Source organism: Phocoena sinus, chromosome 15 (genome assembly GCF_008692025.1).
Source record: "Phocoena sinus isolate mPhoSin1 chromosome 15, mPhoSin1.pri, whole genome shotgun sequence".
In the NCBI taxonomy this organism is placed as follows: Eukaryota; Metazoa; Chordata; class Mammalia; order Artiodactyla; family Phocoenidae; genus Phocoena; species Phocoena sinus.
In genome coordinates, this window is record NC_045777.1 from 78954816 (window position 1) to 78966507 (window position 11692).

Consider the following 11692-nt stretch of genomic DNA (forward strand, 5'->3'; position numbering starts at 1 on the left):
TGGACGGACGGGTGTGTGGATGGACGAGTGTGTTGGATGGACGGGTGTGTGGATGGACGGGTGTGTGGATGGATGAGTGTGTGGATGGATGGGTGTGTGGGTGGATGGGTGTGTGGACGGATGGGTGTGTGGACGGGTGTGTGGATGGGTGTGTGGACGGACGGGTGTGTGGACGGACGGGTGTGTGGACGGATGGGTGTGTTGGATGGATGGGTGTGTGGATGGACGGGTGTGTGGATGGACGGGTGTGTGGATGGACGGGTGTGTGGATGGATGGGTGTGTGGACGGATGGGTGTGTGGACGGGTGTGTGGATGGGTGTGTGGACGGACGGGTGTGTGGACGGGTGTGTGGATGGGTGTGTGGACGGACGGGTGTGTGGACGGACGGGTGTGTGGACGGATGGGTGTGTTGGATGGATGGGTGTGTGGACGGACGGGTGTGTGGATGGACGAGTGTGTTGGATGGACGGGTGTGTGGATGGACGGGTGTGTGGATGGATGAGTGTGTGGATGGATGGGTGTGTGGGTGGATGGGTGTGTGGACGGACGGGTGTGTGGACGGGTGGGTGTGTGGACGGGTGGGTGTGTGGACGGATGGGTGTGTGGACGGGTGTGTGGATGGGTGTGTGGACGGACGGGTGTGTGGACGGGTGTGTGGATGGGTGTGTGGACGGACGGGTGTGTGGATGGATGAGTGTGTGGATGGATGGGTGTGTGGGTGGATGGGTGTGTGGGTGGATGGGTGTGTGGACGGATGGGTGTGTGGACGGGTGTGTGGATGGGTGTGTGGACGGACGGGTGTGTGGACGGGTGTGTGGATGGGTGTGTGGACGGACGGGTGTGTGGATGGATGAGTGTGTGGATGGATGGGTGTGTGGATGGACGGGTGTGTGGATGGACGGGTGTGTGGATGGACGGGTGTGTTGGATGGACGGGTGTGTGGATGGACGGGTGTGTGGATGGACGGGTGTGTGGACGGACGGGTGTGTGGATGGATGGGTGTGTTGGATGGGTGGGTGTGTGGATGGACGGGTGTGTGGATGGATGGGTGTGTGGATGGATGGGTGTGTGGATGGACGGGTGTGTGGATGGATGAGTGTGTGGATGGATGGGTGTGTGGACAGATGGGTGTGTGGACGGATGGGTGTGTGGACGGGTGTGTGGATGGGTGTGTGGACGGACGGGTGTGTTGGATGGACGGGTGTGTGGATGGACGGGTGTGTGGATGGATGAGTGTGTGGATGGATGGGTGTGTGGGTGGATGGGTGTGTGGACGGACGGGTGTGTGGACGGGTGTGTGGACGTACGGGTGTGTGGATGGACGAGTGTGTTGGATGGACGGGTGTGTGGATGGATGGGTGTGTGGATGGATGGGTGTGTGGGTGGATGGGTGTGTGGACGGACGGGTGTGTGGACGGGTGGGTGTGTGGATGGATGGGTGTGTGGACGGATGGGTGTGTGGACGGACGGGTGTGTGGACGGGTGGGTGTGTGGACGGGTGGGTGTGTGGACGGATGGGTGTGTGGACGGGTGTGTGGATGGGTGTGTGGACGGACGGGTGTGTGGACGGGTGTGTGGATGGGTGTGTGGACGGACGGGTGTGTGGGCGGACGGGTGTGTGGACGGATGGGTGTGTTGGATGGATGGGTGTGTGGACGGATGGGTGTGTGGACGGACGGGTGTGTGGACGGGTGGGTGTGTGGACGGGTGGGTGTGTGGACGGATGGGTGTGTGGACGGGTGTGTGGATGGGTGTGTGGACGGACGGGTGTGTGGACGGGTGTGTGGATGGGTGTGTGGACGGACGGGTGTGTGGACGGACGGGTGTGTGGACGGATGGGTGTGTTGGATGGACGGGTGTGTGGATGGACGGGTGTGTGGATGGATGAGTGTGTGGATGGATGGGTGTGTGGGTGGATGGGTGTGTGGACGGACGGGTGTGTGGACGGGTGTGTGGACGGACGGGTGTGTGGATGGACGAGTGTGTTGGATGGATGGGTGTGTGGATGGACGGGTGTGTGGATGGATGAGTGTGTGGATGGATGGGTGTGTGGGTGGATGGGTGTGTGGACGGATGGGTGTGTGGACGGGTGTGTGGATGGGTGTGTGGACGGACGGGTGTGTGGACGGACGGGTGTGTGGACGGATGGGTGTGTTGGATGGACGGGTGTGTGGATGGACGGGTGTGTGGATGGACGGGTGTGTGGACGGACGGGTGTGTGGATGGATGGGTGTGTGGATGGATGGGTGTGTGGATGGACGGGTGTGTGGATGGATGAGTGTGTGGATGGATGGGTGTGTGGACGGATGGGTGTGTGGACGGACGGGTGTGTGGACGGGTGGGTGTGTGGACGGGTGGGTGTGTGGACGGATGGGTGTGTGGACGGGTGTGTGGATGGGTGTGTGGACGGACGGGTGTGTGGACGGGTGTGTGGATGGGTGTGTGGACGGACGGGTGTGTGGACGGACGGGTGTGTGGACGGATGGGTGTGTTGGATGGATGGGTGTGTGGATGGATGGGTGTGTGGATGGACGGGTGTGTGGATGGACGGGTGTGTTGGATGGACGGGTGTGTGGATGGACGGGTGTGTGGATGGACGGGTGTGTGGACGGACGGGTGTGTGGATGGATGGGTGTGTTGGATGGGTGGGTGTGTGGATGGACGGGTGTGTGGATGGACGGGTGTGTGGATGGATGGGTGTGTGGATGGACGGGTGTGTGGATGGATGAGTGTGTGGATGGATGGGTGTGTGGACAGATGGGTGTGTGGACGGACGGGTGTGTGGACGGGTGGGTGTGTGGACGGACGGGTGTGTGGACGGGTGGGTGTGTGGACGGACGGGTGTGTGGACGGGTGGGTGTGTGGACGGGTGGGTGTGTGGACGGATGGGTGTGTGGACGGGTGTGTGGATGGGTGTGTGGACGGACGGGTGTGTGGACGGGTGTGTGGATGGGTGTGTGGACGGACGGGTGTGTGGACGGACGGGTGTGTGGACGGATGGGTGTGTTGGATGGATGGGTGTGTGGATGGATGGGTGTGTGGATGGACGGGTGTGTGGATGGACGGGTGTGTTGGATGGACGGGTGTGTGGATGGACGGGTGTGTGGATGGACGGGTGTGTGGACGGACGGGTGTGTGGATGGATGGGTGTGTTGGATGGGTGGGTGTGTGGATGGACGGGTGTGTGGATGGACGGGTGTGTGGATGGATGGGTGTGTGGATGGACGGGTGTGTGGATGGATGAGTGTGTGGATGGATGGGTGTGTGGACAGATGGGTGTGTGGACGGACGGGTGTGTGGACGGGTGGGTGTGTGGACGGGTGGGTGTGTGGAAGGATGGGTGTGTGGACGGGTGTGTGGATGGGTGTGTGGACGGACGGGTGTGTGGATGGGTGTGTGGATGGGTGTGTGGACGGACGGGTGTGTGGGCGGACGGGTGTGTGGACGGATGGGTGTGTTGGATGGATGGGTGTGTGGACGGATGGGTGTGTGGACGGACGGGTGTGTGGACGGGTGGGTGTGTGGACGGGTGGGTGTGTGGACGGACGGGTGTGTGGACGGGTGTGTGGATGGGTGTGTGGACGGACGGGTGTGTGGACGGGTGTGTGGATGGGTGTGTGGACGGACGGGTGTGTGGGCGGACGGGTGTGTGGACGGATGGGTGTGTTGGATCGATGGGTGTGTGGACGGATGGGTGTGTGGACGGACGGGTGTGTGGACGGGTGGGTGTGTGGACGGGTGGGTGTGTGGACGGACGGGTGTGTGGACGGGTGTGTGGATGGGTGTGTGGACGGACGGGTGTGTGGACGGACGGGTGTGTGGACGGATGGGTGTGTTGGATGGATGGGTGTGTGGACGGATGGGTGTGTGGACGGACGGGTGTGTGGACGGACGGGTGTGTGGACGGATGGGTGTGTTGGATGGATGGGTGTGTGGGTGGATGGGTGTGTGGACGGACGGGTGTGTGGACGGGTGGGTGTGTGGACGGGTGGGTGTGTGGATGGACGGGTGTGTGGATGGATGAGTGTGTGGATGGATGGGTGTGTGGACAGATGGGTGTGTGGACGGATGGGTGTGTGGACGGGTGTGTGGATGGGTGTGTGGACGGACGGGTGTGTTGGATGGACGGGTGTGTGGATGGACGGGTGTGTGGATGGATGAGTGTGTGGATGGATGGGTGTGTGGGTGGATGGGTGTGTGGACGGACGGGTGTGTGGACGGGTGTGTGGACGTACGGGTGTGTGGATGGACGAGTGTGTTGGATGGACGGGTGTGTGGATGGATGGGTGTGTGGATGGATGGGTGTGTGGGTGGATGGGTGTGTGGACGGACGGGTGTGTGGACGGGTGGGTGTGTGGACGGGTGGGTGTGTGGACGGATGGGTGTGTGGACGGGTGTGTGGATGGGTGTGTGGACGGACGGGTGTGTGGACGGGTGTGTGGACGTACGGGTGTGTGGATGGACGGGTGTGTGGATGGACGGGTGTGTGGATGGATGGGTGTGTGGATGGACGGGTGTGTGGATGGATGAGTGTGTGGATGGATGGGTGTGTGGACAGATGGGTGTGTGGACGGACGGGTGTGTGGACGGGTGGGTGTGTGGACGGGTGGGTGTGTGGAAGGATGGGTGTGTGGACGGGTGTGTGGATGGGTGTGTGGACGGACGGGTGTGTGGACGGGTGTGTGGATGGGTGTGTGGACGGACGGGTGTGTGGGCGGACGGGTGTGTGGACGGATGGGTGTGTTGGATGGATGGGTGTGTGGACGGATGGGTGTGTGGACGGACGGGTGTGTGGACGGGTGGGTGTGTGGACGGGTGGGTGTGTGGACGGACGGGTGTGTGGACGGGTGTGTGGATGGGTGTGTGGACGGACGGGTGTGTGGACGGGTGTGTGGATGGGTGTGTGGACGGACGGGTGTGTGGGCGGACGGGTGTGTGGACGGATGGGTGTGTTGGATGGATGGGTGTGTGGACGGATGGGTGTGTGGACGGACGGGTGTGTGGACGGGTGGGTGTGTGGACGGGTGGGTGTGTGGACGGACGGGTGTGTGGACGGGTGTGTGGATGGGTGTGTGGACGGACGGGTGTGTGGACGGACGGGTGTGTGGACGGATGGGTGTGTTGGATGGATGGGTGTGTGGACGGATGGGTGTGTGGACGGACGGGTGTGTGGACGGGTGTGTGGACGTACGGGTGTGTGGATGGACGAGTGTGTTGGATGGACGGGTGTGTGGATGGATGGGTGTGTGGATGGATGGGTGTGTGGGTGGATGGGTGTGTGGACGGACGGGTGTGTGGACGGGTGGGTGTGTGGACGGGTGGGTGTGTGGACGGATGGGTGTGTGGACGGGTGTGTGGATGGGTGTGTGGACGGACGGGTGTGTGGACGGGTGTGTGGATGGGTGTGTGGACGGACGGGTGTGTGGACGGACGGGTGTGTGGACGGATGGGTGTGTTGGATGGATGGGTGTGTGGATGGATGGGTGTGTGGACGGGTGTGTGGATGGGTGTGTGGACGGACGGGTGTGTTGGATGGACGGGTGTGTGGATGGACGGGTGTGTGGATGGATGAGTGTGTGGATGGATGGGTGTGTGGGTGGATGGGTGTGTGGACGGACGGGTGTGTGGACGGGTGTGTGGACGTACGGGTGTGTGGATGGACGAGTGTGTTGGATGGACGGGTGTGTGGATGGACGGGTGTGTGGATGGATGAGTGTGTGGATGGATGGGTGTGTGGACAGATGGGTGTGTGGACGGATGGGTGTGTGGACGGGTGTGTGGATGGGTGTGTGGACGGACGGGTGTGTTGGATGGACGGGTGTGTGGATGGACGGGTGTGTGGACGGACGGGTGTGTGGACGGGTGGGTGTGTTGGATGGATGGGTGTGTGGATGGATGGGTGTGTGGACGGGTGTGTGGATGGGTGTGTGGACGGACGGGTGTGTTGGATGGACGGGTGTGTGGATGGACGGGTGTGTGGATGGGTGGGTGTGTGGATGGACGGGTGTGTGGATGGATGGGTGTGTGGATGGATGGGTGTGTGGATGGACGGGTGTGTGGATGGATGAGTGTGTGGATGGATGGGTGTGTGGACAGATGGGTGTGTGGACGGATGGGTGTGTGGACGGGTGTGTGGATGGGTGTGTGGACGGACGGGTGTGTTGGATGGACGGGTGTGTGGATGGACGGGTGTGTGGATGGATGAGTGTGTGGATGGATGGGTGTGTGGGTGGATGGGTGTGTGGACGGACGGGTGTGTGGACGGGTGTGTGGACGTACGGGTGTGTGGATGGACGAGTGTGTTGGATGGACGGGTGTGTGGATGGATGGGTGTGTGGATGGATGGGTGTGTGGGTGGATGGGTGTGTGGACGGACGGGTGTGTGGACGGGTGGGTGTGTGGACGGGTGGGTGTGTGGACGGATGGGTGTGTGGACGGGTGTGTGGATGGGTGTGTGGACGGACGGGTGTGTGGACGGGTGTGTGGATGGGTGTGTGGACGGACGGCTGTGTGGGCGGACGGGTGTGTGGACGGATGGGTGTGTTGGATGGATGGGTGTGTGGACGGATGGGTGTGTGGACGGACGGGTGTGTGGACGGGTGGGTGTGTGGACGGGTGTGTGGATGGGTGTGTGGACGGACGGGTGTGTTGGATGGACGGGTGTGTGGATGGACGGGTGTGTGGACGGACGGGTGTGTGGACGGGTGGGTGTGTGGACGGGTGGGTGTGTGGACGGATGGGTGTGTGGACGGGTGTGTGGATGGGTGTGTGGACGGACGGGTGTGTGGACGGGTGTGTGGATGGGTGTGTGGACGGACGGGTGTGTGGGCGGACGGGTGTGTGCACGGACGGGTGTGTTGGATGGATGGGTGTGTTGGAGAATAGATCACTGGGTTGTAGATGGGGGTGGATGCTTACAGGTTGGTACATGTATATAGGTAGGTGAGTGGTTGGTTGGATGGATGGGCTGGTGGATGAATTTGTAAATGAGTAAGTAGTTTGGTGGATCAATAAATGGGCTGGTGGATGGATGTGCGGCTGGTGAATATACAGATGGTGGATAGATGGATGGACTATGGGTGGGTTGGTGGGTGAGTGAAGGAAGTATAGGTGGTTGGATGGATTGGTGAATGGGTTAATACCTGGTAGGCTGGTAGAAATGTAGGTAGATGAGCTAGCTCATAGATGAGAGAATAGATAGGTAGGTGAATGGATGGAGGATGGATGGATGGATATGGATGGATGGGTTGGTAAGTTATTTGGTGAACGAATGGGCGGGCAGGAAGATTGATGCTCTTTCTCATGCCTAATTTGTGCATGAATGGGTTCCACTCTTTCCCCTCATTAGATTATAATTTTCCTGGGGTGTGTGTCTGAGGCCAGGGACCATTTCTCCCAACTCTCCCAGTGCCCAGTCCAGAGCTCAGGCAGGGCAAGAGGCTGCCTGGGAGGCCTCAGAAAGGCTAGCTCTCTCCCCTGCTCTCTGTCCCCCAACCAGGCTCGGAGCAGCTGCCCTGGCCCTCTGGACTCCAGTGCCTTCCTGAGCTCTGATTTCCTCCTTCCTGAAGACCCCAAGCCCAAGCTCCCACCCACTCCCGCACGCCCACCCCTCCTCCGATACCCCAGCCCTGCCAAGGGGCTTGGCCTGGAGCCCTGTGCCCCACCCCCTTTCCCTCCCCTGGCTCCACTGCCTGCTATGCTGCAGGAGGAGCCTGTCTTCTCTCCCAGATTCTCTTTCCCTCCTGTCCCTCCTGCCCCGGGAGTGTCCCCGTCTGCTCCCACGGCCTTCGCACCCACCCCCCAGCTGGGTCCAGGCCCTGCCCCCGCCCCCTTCCCCTTAGACCTTCTACCCTCGGGGTATTCGGAGCCCCCGTTGGGGCCTCACTTCACCGTGCCCCAAGGCACGCGGCCCAGAGGCAAGCCCCCTACCCAGTCCCCCAGGGGGCGGAGGCCCAGCCCCCCAACCTTGGCCCCTGCCACTGCCGGGGGCAACCATCCTTGCCTCGCACAGCTGCTCACAGCAGGTGAGCTGGGAAGGGGACGTGGAGACCAGATGCGGAGCGGGGAGCCTGTGGGATTAGAGGGTGGAGGCTAAGGGGCAGGCTCAGCCGGAGGGCAGGTGGCAAGGAATGAGGGACCTGGGCCCTGAACCCAAAAGCGGTGTGGGCAGTGAGGAGGGGAGGGACGGGGTCTTGGGAGATGATGGGATGGGGGCCCCAGCAGCCCTCACAGTTCTGTCTGTGCACAGCCAAGCCTGAGCAAGCCCTGGAACCTGCGCTCGTGTCCAGCGCCCTCCTCCGGTCCCCAGGGTCCCCGGTAAGATGGCGGGCACTGGGAGGTGGCGGTGAACCCCGGGGCTTCACCCCGACTCTCTGCCCTTCTCCACCCCAGCAGGAGATAGCCCCCGAGTTCCCCTGCACCTTCTTTCCCCCGACCCCGGCCCCTACACCGCCCCGACCACCTCCGGGTCCAGCCACATTGGCCCCTCCCAGGCCCCTGATTGTCCCCAAAGCGGAGCGGCTCTCGCCCCCAGCACCCAGCGGTAAAGAGGGGTTGCAGGGATCGGGGAGCTCTGCGGGAGGGAGGGAGGGGGAGGAAGAAGGGGGGACTACATCTGGGGCCAGGATGAGAGGGCCAGGGAAATGGGACCCTCTCCCCTGTGTTGGTCTGTCTGTGGGTCTGTCTGTCTCTGACACAGGTGGTGAGCGGCGGCTGTCTGGGGAGCTCAACTCCCTGCCGGGCCCGGGGACGCTGAGCATGTGCATCTCTTCCCCTCAACGCATCCTAAGCCGGGGCCCTCCGGACAAAAAGGTGGCACCGTTTCTCACCCTAAGGTCTGTTTGCTCCCCACAGGCCCTCCCACGCCCCCTCCTAGGCTCACCCCGCCTTCTGCCCCCTCAGACCGAAAGCCGGCGCATCACACACATCTCTGCGGAGCAGAAGCGGCGCTTCAACATCAAGCTGGGGTTCGACACTCTGCACGGGTTGGTGAGCACACTCAGCACCCAGCCCAACCTCAAGGTGCGTCTCCAGCCCAGGCTGGCACCCCCGAGCCCCAGCGCCCCATCGTGGACACACCCGGTTGCCTCCTCCCATCCCAGTGCCTCAATGGGTCCCAGGGCGGGGGACCCCCAGTCCCTGAGCCCGGCCCTACGGTGCTGCCGTAGATGAGCAAAGCCGCCACGCTGCAGAAGACAGCCGAGTACATCGCCATGCTGCAGCAGGAGCGAGCCGCCCAGCAGGAGGAGGCCCAGCAGCTCCGGGACCAGATCGAGGCGCTCAATGCCGCCATCAAGTGGGTGCGGGGGCCTGCAGGCGCTGGGCCAGGGGGCCTGCTGCCTGACTCCCCGCCCTGACCTGCCCCGTGCCCCCAGCCTGTGCCAGCAGCAGCTGCCTGCTACGGGAGTGCCCATCACACACCAGCGGTTCGACCAAATGCGAGACATGTTCGATGACTATGTCCGGACCCGCACACTGCATAACTGGAAGTTCTGGGTAGTATCCTCGCTCGGCCAGTGGCGGGGTGAGCGCTGCAGCCGGACCAGGCTGGGCCCGACACAGGCTCCGCTCCCCGGGCCAGGCAGGGTCTCAGAGCTGATCCCGGAGGAAAGGGCTCCGATTCTACCCCCTCCTTCAAGGCCCCTGGCATCTTGGCCAGCAGCATTACCCAGTGATGGGCTGGGAGCAGAGGGAAACTGAGGGGGAGCCCCCTGGGTGAGGGGACCACAGCCCTGCCCTCAGAAAGTCCCAGGGGCAGTTTGGGAGAACCTAAACTTGGAGTAACATGACTGGGGTGGGCCTGTGGGAAGACATAGAATCTCTCACTCCCTTACCTGGTCAAGCCCTTGACTGAGCCAGGGCAGGAAGCCCAGGGATGGGGGACAGTCCAGCCCAGAAGGAAGGTCCTGGAGGAGCTGGGGGAAGGGCCTGAGAGCCAGAGAGCTGGGAGGGCCTTAGTGTATGGGAGGGCGGCTACAGTAGGAGTCCTTAGGGTTCAAGGCTGGACAGTGGCCAGATGTCAGGGCTACATGTGAAATGCGTGAGGGTACCAGCTGGACGACAGAACTGCTCCTTGACCTGGGTCCAGTTCAGCATCCTCATCCGGCCTCTGTTCGAATCCTTCAATGGGATGGTGTCTACGGCAAGCCTGCAGAGCCTCCGCCAGACCTCACTGGCCTGGCTGGACCAGTACTGCTCCCTGCCTGCTCTCCGACCAAGTACGTGAGCCACCTGCCAAGCCTCAGGGCAGGGCGTTCCACCCTACTCAGACCCCAGGTCCAGCCTGTCTTCACTGTGGCCTAGGGTTTTGTCCATCCCCACCATGCCCCCAGATGGGCCACCAGGACATCTGCAGACAGAGATCCTAGGAGGGGCTGACTGACAGTCTTGCTAACTAGTACCTCCCCCGATCCCTTTGTCTTCAGCATCCAAGGGTAGGGCCCTGACCCCAGAAAGTGCCTCTCCCTCTCTCTCTCTCTCTTCCCAGCTGTTCTGAACTCCCTACGCCAGCTGAGTACATCTACCAGTATCCTGACGGACCCGGACTGTATACCCGAGCAAGCCACACGGGCGGTCACAGAGGGCACCCTTGGCAAATCTGTATAGTGCTGGCCGGACCGTGCTGCTCACTCAGCTGCCCTGGGGCTGCTCTCCCTGAGCACTCCCCTCCTGCTCCGGGTCCCGGCTGTCAAGCAGGGTTTCTTCTGATCTCCTGGGAGCCGGGAAGAACTGAGTTCCAGTCCCTGCTCTACTATAGCAACAATGCTGTGACCTGGGGAGATCATCCTCCCTCTTTGGACCTCCATTCTCCAGTCTGCAAAATGGGGACGGGGAAGCTTCAAGTAGAAGAGGATCCCAAGGCCTTAGCAGCTGTGGCGCTTGGGGGCCTAAGCTGGCAACTCGGGGAGTTTGAAAGAGGGAAGGGGACGATGCTTCCTTGTCACTCCCACCTGCTCCCCCCACAGGTCAGGCACAGGCTTCTGTTTCTAAGCCGGGAAGGAGAAGAGGAGGTTCCTTCTCTCTGCTCCTCCACTGGTAGCCTGGACGGGCTGCAGGATGGCATCCCCGAGTGAGGCCAGGAAGGTCTGATCCCAGGAGAGAGCAGGGCAGGGGGTGGCCAAGCCAGGGGAGGCATCTGGTACGTGTGTGGATGAGTGTGTGTGGATTTTGTAAAGAATTCTTGACCAATAAAAACAGAAACTGTCAGGGACTGTCAGAGTTTCTCACTCTGGGATGGAAAGAGAGCGGTTTGCAGTGGGAGGTGGCCTTGTAGAGGGCCTCGCTGGCCATGAAGGGACCTTAGGCTTGTCCTCTGAGCTGGAAGCTCCTGGAGGGTTTTGAGTGGAGGTGAAAGAAGATCAGACAGAGCTTCTTAACAGGATCCCTCTGGGGGCTGAGTTGTGAATAGGCCACGGGGAGTCAAGGGAGAGATGACAGACACTCAGCCTGGAAATCCTCTGTGGCCAGGGGGAGGTTCAGAGAGGCTCACCACCTTCTACGTTGGAGGAGGGCAGAGCCGGGACCCCAGAGTGGAAGTGACAGGGCCTTCCATCCAAACCATCCAGAAGGAGGACGTTGCCTTAGCGGGTAGTGACGGCCTCACTGCGTGAGATGTGCAAGCAGAGGGTGGGTGGCCACCAGGTCGGGATGTCTTAGAAGGAACTGATACTGCAGATTGGAAGTTGGGGCAAA

The 11692-nt window shown here is 62.0% G+C and overlaps 1 protein-coding gene across 9 annotated transcripts in view; it reads left to right on the forward strand.

The window, feature by feature from the left end:
* Window positions 1-11206, forward strand: part of MLXIPL (MLX interacting protein like) — a 48618-nt gene extending 37412 nt beyond the window's left edge. For 7 of the 9 annotated variants that reach the window (XM_032605416.1, XM_032605418.1, XM_032605409.1 and 4 more), the window contains 8 exons: window positions 7500-8025; window positions 8250-8543; window positions 8700-8812; window positions 8903-9022; window positions 9169-9296; window positions 9376-9499; window positions 10089-10218; window positions 10488-11206. In XM_032605416.1, the coding sequence (XP_032461307.1) occupies window positions 7500-8025; window positions 8250-8543; window positions 8700-8812; window positions 8903-9022; window positions 9169-9296; window positions 9376-9499; window positions 10089-10218; window positions 10488-10606 (1554 nt within the window). In that variant the 3' untranslated portion in view covers window positions 10607-11206. The remainder of the gene's footprint in view (window positions 1-7499; window positions 8026-8249; window positions 8544-8699; window positions 8813-8902; window positions 9023-9168; window positions 9297-9375; window positions 9500-10088; window positions 10219-10487) is intronic. The other 2 variants (XM_032605410.1, XM_032605411.1) reach the window with 2 other exon arrangements.
* The last annotated feature ends 486 nt before the right edge of the window (window positions 11207-11692 follow it).